Consider the following 15,084-nt stretch of genomic DNA (forward strand, 5'->3'; position numbering starts at 1 on the left):
TGCATATATGTATGTGAGTGGTTACATTTGAGTTAATGGCTTATAGTGGGGTTGAGTAAATTGAGAAAGCAGAGTTTATTTTTAGGATTTCTTTTTTTTTTATCTCACTCTTTGGTGGGGACTCTGGGGAACACAACTGGTTTTCTTCTGATCTGCGCACTTGTGGTGGGGATTATGGAGTGATTTTTAATTGATGTGTAATTCGATCACGTTGTAAGCAGTTTGATTGATGGAGTGTTTGGTCTGTGTGTTTGCACAGGAGCATCAGAAGCTGCTTGAGTCAGCGGAGGCGGATTGCAGAGCGTTGCTGCACAGACTCCTGCCACACGTGCCACTGCCCACCAACCAGGTGGCCTAACACACTACACACACACACATGCACAGCAAAGATATTTTTTACAGATATTATCACATCAAATTTTCATATCATTCAGAATCCTCTAATGTATGTTGACATTGTGATTGTGCAGAACCACCAGCAGTGGCTGCAGACGTTTGAGACGTCCATGAGAGCGAGTTCGGCTGGAGAGGTGTCTTCTGTCCATGCCTCAGGGCCTGGAGACTCCCAGGTATAGATGCATTTTAAATCATCCAGAGATTTGGGTGTGAATCGTCACTGGTCTCATGATTCAATTCGATTACGATTATCTTGTTACAATTCGATTCGATATCACGATGCTCACTTTTCAATATTACAGCACATGCCTACATATTCATCAATGAATACAAGCAGTCAATATGAACTCTTTTTATTTTATTTGCTTCAAGAAAGTACACTTCCTGAATGTAGCAAACCTCAAAAAAAACTAAAGTCTGAACACAGCAGACGACAGGACCATTTAGAACGAACACTAGTAAATACTAAAAGCGCATGAGACTGTCACGTGTACTTAAGTTGCAGTAACGCTCACACACACTCGACTTGCACGCACGCACGCGGGCTCGCACACACACACGCGGGCTCGCAGCCTTGCACCATAGACTTTAAAAAATATGGACGACGCCCCTTCGCTCTCTTCCATTGGTCAGAAGTGAAGCCGCCAGTGTCCCGATATGGCGCTGACATCTTGGAAGTTGAGTCTGCGCAGTAGCGATTTCGGGACCAAACATGCGCAGTAGTGAGCAGGAAGTAGAGCCGCAAAATCAAGGCCCCGCCCTCACTCTCGCAGAATCAATCGCAAGCACACGCTCCTGCACTTTTTAAAAATTAATTCTAGAAATTTAGATATTAAATTTAAAACTCCAATCTCCTCAGTCCTCCGAAGATCCCGAAAAAAAGTCAGTTGGTGCTTCAGTGACTACTTCGCTCAGAGAACCTGTCAATCACAGCTGTCAATCATGACGTCACCACCACATCAAATAACTAACTAAAAACAAACTTATTTTAACACTTGAAATTACATCAGGGTGTTAAAAAAATACCGTTAATGACAGAAACCATCTTTGGAAAAACGATATTTAAAGTATAATTTAATTGTTTAGTTTGTCTCACGTGCGGTTGAATAACACGGGGAGGCGGGGTTTATGACCTGTACTAGGACCGGCCACCGGGGGGCGATCGAGACGTTTTGGCTTCACTTTTCAGGGCTTGTGCGGCACGCTTGCCTTGCACACACTCACGCATGCACACATTCGAGCTCACACGCAAACTTTAAAATAGTGTGTGCATTTTTTATTACTCGCTTTTGTGTTTCGCCTCCCTCCGCTATTTTACTCTAGCGCAAGCAGCGTATGTGACGATGACATCAGATTAACGTCAGTAAGCTATCATCGATTATGGTCTATTGCTGCATCGATGCATTATCGTCCGCATTGCGATGCAACGATTAATTTCAACATCCCTATCCAGAGACTATGTCTAATGAACCATTTCCAGCCATTCATGAGTCAAATGGGTGCATAAAGCATTTGAAGCACTCGATGAAGACTTCAAGGTTTGTTTTCTGGGCAGGCTTTAGCAGAAAAGTTGAAGGAGGCTGAAGAGGCTCAGAAAGTTCTACAGAAAGATTGTGAGACGTACAAGAAAGTGCTAGCAGAGACGGTGAGTTGCGTTCATGGCATCTGTCTGCAATTTTAAAAGCTAAAATGGGTGACAGCTGACAGTATGTCAGCATCACAGTGGACTCAGGGTTGTGCAGTGGTGTTTATGTGGAGGGTTTTTTGGTGTTGGGTCACAGGAGGGGATCCTGCAGCGGCTACAGAGCAGCGTGGAGCTGGAGGAGACGCGCTGGAGGGGGAAGCTGGAGCAGTCACAGGCTGATTTCAAAGAGGTTTGTAAACACACACACACACACACCACATCAGCTTTCCTCATCTACACCAGTCCGCTTAGACAATTAATAGTCAGGTTTAATAATGAAGTCTAATTATGATTCTTTACTACATCCTTTACATGCATCATATAAAAGTATTATTTTAGTAAATCAGTTATTACATTCAGAAATTGTCTTATGTCTAATAAATCTTATTATAATATGTTGTTACTGTAAAACACTACCGTTCAAATGTTTGGGTCAGTACGATATTTTGTTTTCTTATGCTCACCAAAGCTGCATTTAATTTATCAAAAATACAGAACAAACAGCAATATTGTGAAATATATTAAATATAATTAAAATAAAGTTTTTTCTGTGTAATATAATTTTTTCCTGTGATGACACAGCTTGAATTTTCAGCATCATTACTCAAGTCTTCAGTGTCACATGATCTTTCAGAAATCATTCTAATATGCTGATTTGGTGCTCAAGAAATATTTCATATTATTATTATTAAATATTTCATATTATTATCAATGGGAAAAACAGTTGTGCATTTTTTTAAATCTAAATATTTTGTAACATTGTCTTTTCTGTCACTTTTAATCAATTGAATTCATACATGCTGAATAAATGTATTAATTTATTTCTTAATCTTACTGACCCCAAAACTTTTGAATGGTAGCATATTATATTTACATTTTAAAATGTAATTGTTTAAAATACTAATATAATAACAATTTTAAATTTTAGTTAAGTAGTACAGTAAAGAAAACCTCTGTATTATAAAGTAAATAACCCCTTAGAATATGATTATCCAAAGAATAAACAATTATCCAACAATTTGGAGTGAAAATGTGCTTAATTATCATGAAAATAAGAGTCAAAATGCTAATGTATTTGTGTGTGTGCTTCTGGAGCCTGTTACCTAGTGTTTTTGTGAGATTCACCAAGTTGGACTGCAAAATAAAGCTGTTATTCTGTCGTGTTTAGATGACTCAGAGGGTAGTTGCACTGGAACAGGAAGTGGACAGACTGAGCTCAGATGGAGATGTGGAGAGTGTGAGTTTGCTTTCACTTTGATCCTGCTCTTTATCAGCTCTGCAACACAATATGATTTACACATAAATTTGAGAAACAAAATAGCTCTAAGCTGAAGAATATGCATTTGAATACTGCTTTGCAATGTATATATGGTAGCTAAAGAGAGCCAAACAGCAGCTGGAGGCTGAAGTGGAGAGAGCGGCGCGCGAGAGCGCCACCTACGTGTCAGAGGTCAAAGAGGTAAGACGAATCCAAAGCTGCATGCATGCTTATACCTCTCTCTCTCGTTCTTTTTCTGTTTTAGTTTGTTGCTTGTGGTTGTCGTTTTTAAATGTCTAACATGTTGGGTTTTGGCAGCTTAACTAAAATCTGTTTATAGCTTTCAAGGTTGGCGTCTACTTATCTATCCTCTGTTAAAACTGTAGCAGCTATCAGCGATAAATGAATTTATGACATGCTTCACGTTATCTTCCCAATGCTCCTTGTAGAAAGCTTTTATTGTTTGGACTGAGGATAGAACTGTCTTAAAGGAATGTTCTGGGTTCAATAGAAATGAAGCTCTATGCATTTATGGCACGCTGTCGATAACCAGAGAAAAAAAAATCGACTTGTTCCTTCTTTTGAAGTAGAGGGTTTTAACATTGCCACATTTACTTCCATTGTAAGGCATTTTTTAAATTATTTTTTCTGGTAAAAGAATTCAATTCTTTTTTCAGTCAATTCTATCAATTCATAGTTTTCAGTCACATGACTGCCGTGGAGCCCTGGAGGGTAAAGCCTCCATAGAACTGCAGCACAGCCCTGTCAATTTTCCATCTGTTTCAAGCTATAAATATTTATTTGTAAATAAAAGTTTAAAAGTATAAAAGTTTTGAGCATTAGCGATCAATATACAGCACCCGATTAATTGATTTTTAATAGATCAAATTCAGTATACGCATTACTGTTGATGCATACTATATACAAGGTAGCAAAACGAACTCTGGTGTGATTGCTCTGTTAATTTAAAGGGATAGTTCACCTAAAAAAAACATTCTGTCATCATTTACTCCCCCTTATGTGGTTCCAAAACCATGAGTTTCTTTCTTCTGTTGAATGCAAAAGATGTTTTGAAGAATGTTGGTAATAAAACAGCCGATGGTAGCCGTTTAATTACCAACCTTCTTCAAAATATCTTCTTTTGTGTTCAACAGAAGAAAGAAACTCATAGGTTTGGAACAACTTGCAGGTGAGTAAGTGATGACAATTTACATTTTTGGGTGAACGATTCCTATAAGTGTGAACATGCCATCCGAAACCTTGGTGTGCACCCTGAAATGATGGGTCTCGGTCCGCTTCCATGTGAAGGACGACGTGATGTCACAAGATGCGATTGTAAAAACGACAGAACGCTTAAGCATACCTGGTTCTTATATGTCGGCCATTACAGTTCGGTCACCTTCCAGCAGATCTTCGTTTGTGTGCAACGGAGGAATTTCTGCCGCTCTTTTTACTCCTTTACACATTTAATATTCTTTGTGAGCCAAATATACTTCATAAAATCAGTTTTTTGTTTTGTATCTTTACGTTCGGGGTTACAAATGAAAATGTGAACCAGGACTAAATGTTTCTTTTTCTTTTTTGGTCAGGACCAAAACAACCAAGAGAACTAAACTACAAGTGTGAACACGCGCTAAGACAGGGGTGTCCAATCCTGCTCCTGGAGGGCCACTGTCCTGTAAAGTTTAGCCCCAATTACACACACCTGAACCAGCTAATCAAGTTCTTACTAGGGATACCAGAAACTTCCAGGCAGGTGTGTTGAGGCAAGCTGGAGCTAAACTCTGCAGGACAGTGAGCAGGTTTGGACACCCCGTCCCTAAGGAGTAATACTGAGTTGTGTCTTTAAATATCACTAGCTGCGTTTACATGGACACTTATAATTGGATTGACGGCTCAATCGGACTAAAAAACCTTCATGTAAACACCTTAATCGATCCGACTGAGCTCGATCCGATTGGAATTTCCATTGGATTGAAAGGGGTGGTTTACTCCTTTTGTAATCCGATCGACAGAACATGTAAACACTTGATCGGATTGAAAACCGAAACTGAAAGGACTTCGCATGTGCAATGACGTTGAAATAGCGTAATGACGTATGACTCACGGAACGAGCTGTTCTTCCTGTTGAATTTGGGCCCTGTCCCAAATGGCGCACTTCATGCGGACTTTCGGTCTCGTGGACTTAAATTGCGCGTGCTCGCCGAGTCTACGAGTGCGTAGGCCGTCCCATTTAGCATTTTAACGCTCTGAAGTGTGCTCAGCAGCGCCCCCTGTGTACCCTTGAAGCGGTCTTCCGCGAAGCCCGCATAGATGCAGGCTCCACGCACTTTAACTACCCAGGAATCCTTGCGAAAGGCCAATCAGACAACGGATGGGAGGAGATTTTGCTCACGGACAATTGTTAACATGGCTGAGAAGAAAATATTTAAGTGCAATTATCATTACGGTTTTTATGACAAGTTTATAGAAACATTATGATCATCGACCAGTGGTTGATGTCTCAAACATAGGCGAATAATAGCGAGCTGAATAATACGATCGCATTAGGATTCATTAAATAAATAGAACAGAATGTCAGGGCTTTACGGAGTCATATGTAAACACAACGATAGGCAGCATATTTCCCCGAATCTGTAGCTCCTGTCCATAACAACAATCAGACCGTCTTCCTGTTTCCGGCGTGACGATCGAGTCTGTCCCAAAAATACCTCTCAATGCTCATGTTCATGTAAACACCGTGTTCGGATTCATCAATCGGATTGATTTCATTCCGATTGAACCAAAAGGTGTCCATGTAAACGTGCCTATTGTCTTGTACATTGGTACCAAAATAACTGGCAGGCAAAGGAGGAAAACCTGGTATGGCCCTCCAGGTGTGACGTCCCGTTAAACTCACCTGGATGTTTCTCCAGGAACATGTCCTACATGTGTCGATCTCGTAAATCCGTAGGATAGACCTACAGCGCGTTCACCAAACCCAGCTTTTCAATTGTTCAGTTGAACGTTAGAAAGTTGGAAATGGCATAGAGAGTCCTACATTTCTTGTATCAAATCCAGACACCACCCTCCGAAACCCCTTCCCAGCTTTTCAGCCCCGCTCATTCCTCAAATATCTCAAACTTCATTGCAGCTCAAAGATCTCTTGACCGAGTTGCAAAGCAAATTCGACGGCTCGTACACAGAGGCCGTCAGGCAGAATGAGGAGTTGAATTTGGTAAGCTGTCCTCGTGGTTAAACTGAAGTAGCTTTCCCTTTCTGCTCTTGAGCTCACATGGGTGGGGGCACTTGATTCAAGAGACTGGAATTTTACGGCAAGGAGTTGCTATCTGTTATCTCTAATTTCTTCATTTATTAATTCTTAAAGGAACCCAACAATGACACTGTCAAGCTTCAGTAATGAAAAAATGGCTTCATAAATGATTTAACAATAATGGCATTCTTGAAAAAAAAGATTACATCCCTATCATATGAAACATTAGAGATGACAGATACACCTTGCCAAGATTGTGTGTTAATCTGTCATCTAAAACCTTGCTCTGCTGTCACAGTTTGACTTACTGCCAGCTTTGCTTAAAACTTGGTCCTGCAGGCACACACACACACACACACACACACATTCCTAACAGCTCAGCTCTTGTCTGTTACATACACTACTGTTCAAAAGTTTGGGGTCAACAAGATTATTTTAATACTTTTATTCAGCAATGATGTGCATTGAATTGATCAAAAGTGACAGGAAAGACGATTAAATTTACAGAAAAATATATTTTGTTCTTTTGAACCTTCTCTTCAAAGAAACCTGATAAAATGTATCAGTTTCCACAAAATATTAAGCAGAACTGTCTTCAACATTGATAATAAGAGATGTTTCTTGAGCAGTAAATCGGCATATTAAAATGATTTCTGAAAAATCATGTGACACTGGAGTAATGAAGATAATTCGATTTTAAATTATATTAAAATATAGTAACTTTAAATATAGCAATATTTCTCACTATTATTGTTTAACTGTATTTTTGATTAAATAAATGCAGCTATTGTGAGCAAAAGTATGTTAAAATTTTTTAAAAATCACATTGACCGTAAACTTCTGAACAATACGTAGTTGGGTGGGTTTTTTGTTGTTGTTTTTATTGTAGTGTATGTTTGTCCATTGTCTGTTCTTATTGTAATCTTTTATTCTCTGAACTTGTGTCAAATCCTCAGTGTTTGTGTGTTTTTGACATCACCTGCTTCACCCATTTGTAAAGGAAACTTACATTTACACAATTTCTTTGTCAGCCGACACATGAATAAGCTATTCGAGAACTAATTAATTAAAGGTGTTAGAGAAAAATTTAATTAGTTTCCTCACTCTTTCTACACAGTTGACAATATTTCTTAAAGGGATAGTTCACCCAAAAATGAAAATTTTGTCAGTAATTACTCACACTCATGTTGTTCCAACCCCCGTAAGACTTTCATTCATCTTCAGAACACAAATTAAGATATTTTTGATGAAATCTGAGAGCTGGCTCACTCCTTCAAAGGCTGCAAGGTAATTGCATCTGCCGGCCCAGAAAAGTTAGTAAAGACATCGTTAAAAATAGTCCGAGTGACTACAGTGGCTCAACCTTAAGTTTATCAAGCGACGAGAATACTTTTTGTGCACAAAAATAACGACTTTATTCAACAAACTCTCCTCTCTTCCCTGCCATTCACTTTGTTGGGCTATTCACAAAGTACAGCTCTTCCGTTTTTACGGCAGAACGCTGGTTCACTATTGGCTGAGCACGATCACATGATCAAATGCATGCGTTATGGTGCTTATGTGAATCACGTAAGAATGGAGGAGTGTTGAATTAAGTTGTTATTTTTGTTTGTTTTTGCGCACAAAAAGTATTCTCATTGCTTCATAACATTAAGGTTGAACCACTGGAGTCACATGGACTATTTTAATGATGTCTTCACTGCCTTTCTGGGGCTTGACCGTGGTAATTACGTTGCAGTCTGTGGATGGTTCAGACAGCTCTCGGATTTCATCAAAAATATCTTAATTCGTGTTTCGAAGATGAACGAAGCTCTTACTAGGGTGAGTAATTACTGACAGAATTTTCCTTTTTGGGTGAACTATTCCTTTAAATGGATAGTTCTCTTCAAATTCTGTCACCAATAGGCTTTATGCCGAGCGTCACGTGACCAAACCGGAAAACAGGTCTCATTGCATCCGCTTGTCAGAGAAAGTGTTAACGGCCGTAAGAACTAACTACGATATCTATGGATTAATCCGCTAACCTACTAAGTTCACTTTGTTATTGGCGTTTTATGCTATTTAAATATCTAAACGTTAGTGTGAAGAAGAAAAATAAAAAAACTTTTAAATATCAATCTCCACATGCGAGGGACATTGGTTATGCTCATTTTTGCTTGCTCCTTTTAAGTTATCTTGAGTAAAACTGCAAAAAAAATTCATGAAGCACATACAAAAGACCTGAATCGGAAGCGATGTGATCTGTTTTCCGGCTTGGTCACGTGACGCTCGGCATAAAGCCTATTCCAACCCTGTATAATTTTCCTCCTTCTGTGGAACACCAAAGGAGATGTTTAGCCGAATGTCCGAGCTGCTCTCTTCCATACAATGAAAGGGAATGAGGACTTTCAAGTGGATGTTTGGCCTTTTTGGCTGTCCAGCTCAAAAAGGCATCATAAAGTATCATTAAAATAGTCTGTTATATTCATGCGCTATATTCCATGTTTTCTAAAGCCGTACGATAACTTTGTATTAGGAACAAACTGAAGTTTTAGACTGAAAATCTTCCCTGACAGCTGTGCTCTACTTTTATTGTATGGAAAAGAGCAGCTTTTTGTGTTCCACAAGGAAAGTAACTTATACAGGTTTTAAAAGAGCTGGTGAATAATTGATTTTTAGGTGAACTATCCCTTTACGAGCTCCATCTTTGACTTATGCCAGTGAAGTGATTTTTGACTTGGGTTTTATTCAGCTTAAGACTCAGCTGACCGAGACGTTGTGTAGGCTCGAGACGGAGGAGGCTGAGCGCCAGAAAGTGGCCGGAGACCTTTATAAGGTAAAGCTTGATGCACGAGGATCTTTCTGTCAATTAAATGGTTAAGAAGCTTGTTTGCTATCAAGTTATTTCCTTTCAGGCCCAGCTGTCTCTGGAACGGATTCAGGCAGAGATTGTTAAAGAAGCAGACCAAGCTGACCTGATAGAGACCAGCAGCCTCACGCAAACGGTCAGAACTGTGTTAGGTTTTAAATGATAAAACAATGATTACAAAACTATATACTGTTTAACATAAAGACCACAGATTGTTTGATGTTAGTGGATTAGGGACAGGGCCAGTGTGATGAACTACACCTGTGGTTACTCTACCAGGACACCTGTGTGAAGAGTTGAGGAGAACAGACTTCATTTTAGTTCATTTTAAGAAGAATAATATAATAGCTGAATACAATTAGAAAGTATTTGTATAAAAAATAAATTGTAAAGTTTATTTAAACCTGGGAAAAGACGGGTATTTAAACCTGAAATTCAATTAAATTGAGAAAAATTTATAATATATATATAGCAAATTACTGTTGCCGCCTTCGAGTATCAGTGAATACAGCACAACTGTACATTGATACGTTTATTGCAAAATGGCTGAGAAAAGTGAAGTTGGATCTGAATAAAAATCTGATTTGATCTTATGCATTTTGAAAGCGTGGTCATTGTGAAATTTTAAAAATGTCTGCCTGACTTTTTTTTTACATATTAGGAGGAGCTTGACCGTAAGGAGAAGATGACTGCAGGGTTGAATCAGACAGTACAGGAACTACAGGAACTACTCCAGTCTGTCAACAGACAGCTTACCAAGGGACATGAAAGGGTAGAGTCTTTAAAAAAATATATATATTATTACATATATAAATGACTGACCATAAACCGTTGGTTTTCATTAATGAGCACAAAAAAACATAAACGCTCAATGGACTTAAAGGCACACTGTGACTTTTGGCCCTCTAGCTGTGAAACAAAACTGCATGCATTATGCAGAAGAACATTGTTTAGGTTGTGCTTTGGCTCTGCGTGACTTTGCAGATGAATATGGTTCTTTCTCATAACTAAAAAAAGAGAGAGAGATTATCCTTCTGCTCATAAAACATTCACTAGGCTTAAGCAGAGGTGGGTAGTAACGAAGTATATTTACTTTGTTACATTTACTTGAGTATTTTTTTGGAAAATGTTTACTTTTAAGAGTAGATTTAATTGTGGGTACTTTTACTTTAACTCGAGTACATTTCTAATGAAAAAACTGTACTTTTACTTCGTTGCGTTGGGCGACGTTTCTCTCGTTACTTTATTTTAATGCAATATTGTTAAAAGCGTAGTTTATTCTAAGCGCGCGCTCTCTCTTTTTTTCTGGGCATGAGCGATGCTCAATTCACAAATGAATCACTCTTTTGAGTCGATTCTGTTCAAAGACTTCATCAAACAAGTTGGGCAGATCTGTCTAAATCGGTTCGCGAATCAGTTTGAATGATCTGTTCAGTTTCCTGCACGCACTGAATCGTCTCGGAGTCGTAAGATTTAAGAACACCAAGAGCGTTGTATGAAGTGGCGGTCCACAGTCTACACAGTCTAGAAAGTAAACATGCAAATGCATCATATTTTTTGCCAGCGATGAAGATCTTTATTAGTTGAACATCTTCGTATGTTACTTCGTAAGCTGTCTGTGAATGAATTATTCCACACGACGATACATTCGATTTCATTTCATTCAGGTAATACATTTTACAACCAAACACATTATTACGCCATATAGCACTAGGCTACTACAAAGTATGGCATTACCCTTTTTTTGGACATATACATTACTTTATAGTTATACATTAAATAAGCTATCATCGTCCAGTTTATGAATGTGTGCACACACACAATGTGTGTGTATTGCGCAGTGGCGTGCGAACTCGACTTGAAAACGAATGCCTTTGCCTGCCTTATTAGACTCAGTTAAAAGATGCTTTCATAAATATAGCCTACATTTAAATACATTTTGGAGAACAGACAGAAGAAGATCCGTGCATTTGATCGTTGTTTGTGTTGGGCATGACATGACTGCGAGCACATGTGAAGAGTTTTAACTCTTTCTAATCTGTGTCAATGGTTCCCATCCCTTTACATATGAATGCAAAACTCCATAGAGTCACTTTATTCCGACATTGTCTAATAATCCAAATGTAGTTGTATAAGTTACTATACCATTATACAAACCAAAGGACAGGCAATGGTTTTCGGGCTATAGATATAATATACAGAAATAATGTTTGTCTCTTCTGTTTTTGTTGCAAAGATAGCTTATCTAATTATGATGATAAAAGTCATTTAAATGAAAAAAATCTAAATAATATCATGTTATATATATATATAAATAGGCCTATGTGATCCAAAGTAACTAGTAACTAACTACTCGAGTAGTTTTTTCATTGGATACTTTTTTACTCTTACTCAAGTAACTTTTAAGATTATTACTTTTACTTTTACTTTGAGGAAATATTTCTATAAATACTTGTACTTTTACTTGAGTACAGTTTTTGGATACTCTACCCACCTCTGGGCTTAAGAGATATAACCAGTTTAGATGGAGAGGATCTCTAGCTGAAGACATTACTGTAGCTTTACCTATTAATAAACACTTGAAAATAAATTCCAGCACAGCACTACAACCATAATGAAATGACCCTTCACAATAGATAATGATTTACAATGATCTCTGTTAGAGAGATACATGTGGCTCTTTATCAGTTCAATAAAACACCGTACTCACCTGTTGAGTAATAAAAACACCATCTCTGAAAAGCCAAGTTAATGTTGATTCTTCTTTTATTACGAGCTCTGTCACATTCTCTTTTTCCACATAGTTGAATTAAACCATTCAAAATAATAATCATAATAATTTGAACTGTATTCTAGTCGTGTGCCTCTCAGATCAATTCACTGTAGTTAAATAACATAAAATGTGTAATATTGGTATGTTGTAATTTTTCAAACATTTTACACTTGGCTTTTTCTGGGTTATTACATGCTATATATAAACTTTATTTTATTTTGTGGCGTACAACATTAAATAAACATTTACACAAATGACAGAAAGTGAATTTATCATCTGATTACTGTAAATTCAGCGAGCATTTCTCTGATTCTGTGCGTCTTATTCTCTTTTTCTTTCAGGATGATCAGGTGGATAAATTATACTCTAATTATAAACTGTAATGAAATGGAGGAAGGCTTCAGTGTGCTCTCTTAAAGCCACATGACATCAAACCAGAGTAACCCACCGTCAGATTCCAGCCCTGTTTACTACACCCGATCTCCAGTTAAAGCAACCCACGATCCTTACACACTCCAACCTGGGGTCCCGTTCTCCCAGGTGCTGACGGACCCTGACGACCTGCACTCAGTGAACCGGATCCTTTCTCATGCTGTGTCGACTCTTCTACCATGGCATTCCTCATATTCAGTAGACTTAAAGAGTAAAAGCATCCGATAGACGAGACCGTTAGACTCGTTGACGTTTCATTTGACCCTTTTCCAGTCCGAATACTTTGAATACTACTTTTTGTTAGCTCTCTTTGACCAGAGAGTTTTTTTATCCTTTCGTATAAAGAACATTGAGGATATTTGTGTTGTTTTAAATATAAAGGATAACTGTTAGGATCTACTGACTTTCACTATGTGTTTTCAGCTCTGGTTTTGAAACCCTAAACTCAGAGGCACATGCAAGAGATCTGTTTAAACCAATAAATGCTTTTCCTGACTAATTGTGCTGAATTTAGTATTTGTTTTCCTGGGGGGCTGTTGTGATGAGGGGCATCTAATGGTATCAATGGTAAAAGACGGGTTAACGTGCTGCTCAGACAGAGGCATCCTCCTCATCTGTTTTCATCACACTCTATACTGTTGCTAATTTCATTAACACTGATATTTCCTTTTTTGTAAAACAGGTGACCAGTAATAAAAGGGATGCTTGTTTTAAAAATGCAGTGTGTGTTTTCTGTATTGTGATGATGACAAAGAGTCTTATAACACACCAAAAGCTAGTTTTAAGCAGAAAGCAACAAAGAAACTAAAATGTTTATTTTAAACCAGACTAACATCACTTACACATTTGGGTGCATTTGAATCATTTTAATGTAGATCATTTGGATGGATTTGCTCCTATGGTATATAGTTTTAAAACACAATATTATTAAACATTACTGTTCAAAAGTTTGGGATTGAAGTGTCTTCTGCTCATTAAGGCTGTTTATAAATACAGTAAAAACCGTAATATTGTGAATATCTTTTTCTAATTTAATATAATTTTAAAGCTGAATTTTTAGCATCATTACTCCAGTCTTCAGTGTCACATGATCCTTCAGAAATCATTATAATATGCTGATTTGAAACATTTATTATCAATGTTGAAAACAGTTACATTTTTTAGGATTCTTTGATGAATTGAAAATTCACCAGAAAAGCAATTATTTAAAGTATAATTTTCTAACCATGTAAGTCTTTACTGTCACTTTTGATCAATTTAATGCATTCTTGTGGATTTTTTTTATATTTACAAAAAACATCTTGCTGACAAACCTTTGAACACTAGTGTATATATTTATAATATAGTTATATTCCCCCTTCCATGTAAAGCGCTATATAAATGTAATGAATTATAATTATTATTATAGTTTTGATTTTATGTTTAGTTTTGAGAAAATGAACATGTAATGACTCGTACACTACAGCAGGGGGCGGTAATCTTCAAATAAATAGTAATCCATCATTTGGACGGGATCTTGCAAAAGAACACTGTTTCATAATAGGTCTGATTGCAAGAGTATTTATCATGATGAACATTTGCTCATTCTCTGTGAAAGACGAAAACAGAGCTATAGTGGTTAAATCATCAGACTATTACAACAAAGGAATGCAGTTATTTTAATTAGCAATTATTTATAATTAGCAATTATTCAGTCACCCTTATAACACACCAAAAGATTTATGATTTTTTTTCTTCCTATGGAACACAAAATGAGTCATCTAGTAGAATGTACGAGCTGCTATCTTATGAAAGAAGAGAATGAAAACTTAGATGGGGTTTTTAGGAGTACTGTCCCTTTAAATTAATCACGTGTGCTTAATGTTCTTCTAAATCAAAGTACATCACACATTTTCACTTTCCTTTGTTTTTCTCCGATCCCACATGGATATAATGATTTAGACTTTATTGTTGGGTAAAGAACAACAAGACTTTTGTGCGGCTCTGAGGTCAGGAAACTCGCTAGCGTGTAACGTAGTCTCAGCACATTCCAGCCATTCCCTCCTGTATCACACTGCTATCAGCTGATCCCAGACCTGCCTCTGTCCGTGACATTATAACTCTGGTCATTTTACCATCAATTAAGACCTATACACTGGCATGGAGGTAAAGAACCGGAACATGTAGTGTATACAGAGATTGTGTATAAACTTTATTTCAGACCCAGGAGGATCCATATCACAATAACAACACACAGTATGTGTGTGTGTGTGTGTGTAGACTTACCTTAGCGGCTAACGTTATGGCTACTCAGTAATTTCTGAAAGAGCAAGTCCCATGAAACGAAAGTTTCGATAGTATTTTCTTCCGTATTGTGACATATACAAACACAAAAAAATGTAGGTGTTTGCTGTCGCTGTGATGTCATGTGAGTGACAGGTTGTCCAACACGTCCTCCTCA

General features: G+C 37.6%; 1 protein-coding gene across 5 annotated transcripts in view; it reads left to right on the forward strand.

Moving 5' to 3' along the window:
* ktn1 (kinectin 1) overlaps positions 1–13,362 on the forward strand; it is a 73,661-nt gene extending 60,299 nt beyond the window's left edge. For 4 of the 5 annotated variants that reach the window (XM_056245466.1, XM_056245467.1, XM_056245470.1 and 1 more), the window contains 11 exons: positions 260–349; positions 471–569; positions 1,952–2,041; positions 2,178–2,270; positions 3,249–3,317; positions 3,456–3,539; positions 6,472–6,555; positions 9,323–9,406; positions 9,486–9,575; positions 10,101–10,211; positions 12,554–13,362. In XM_056245466.1, the coding sequence (XP_056101441.1) occupies positions 260–349; positions 471–569; positions 1,952–2,041; positions 2,178–2,270; positions 3,249–3,317; positions 3,456–3,539; positions 6,472–6,555; positions 9,323–9,406; positions 9,486–9,575; positions 10,101–10,211; positions 12,554–12,595 (936 nt within the window). In that variant the 3' untranslated portion in view covers positions 12,596–13,362. The remainder of the gene's footprint in view (positions 1–259; positions 350–470; positions 570–1,951; positions 2,042–2,177; positions 2,271–3,248; positions 3,318–3,455; positions 3,540–6,471; positions 6,556–9,322; positions 9,407–9,485; positions 9,576–10,100; positions 10,212–12,553) is intronic. The other variant, XM_056245469.1, reaches the window with a different exon arrangement.
* The last annotated feature ends 1,722 nt before the right edge of the window (positions 13,363–15,084 follow it).

This window comes from Rhinichthys klamathensis, unplaced genomic scaffold, assembly GCF_029890125.1.
Source record: "Rhinichthys klamathensis goyatoka isolate OS25496 unplaced genomic scaffold, OSU_Roscu_1.1 h1tg000032l_1, whole genome shotgun sequence".
Classification (NCBI taxonomy): Eukaryota; Metazoa; Chordata; class Actinopteri; order Cypriniformes; family Leuciscidae; genus Rhinichthys; species Rhinichthys klamathensis.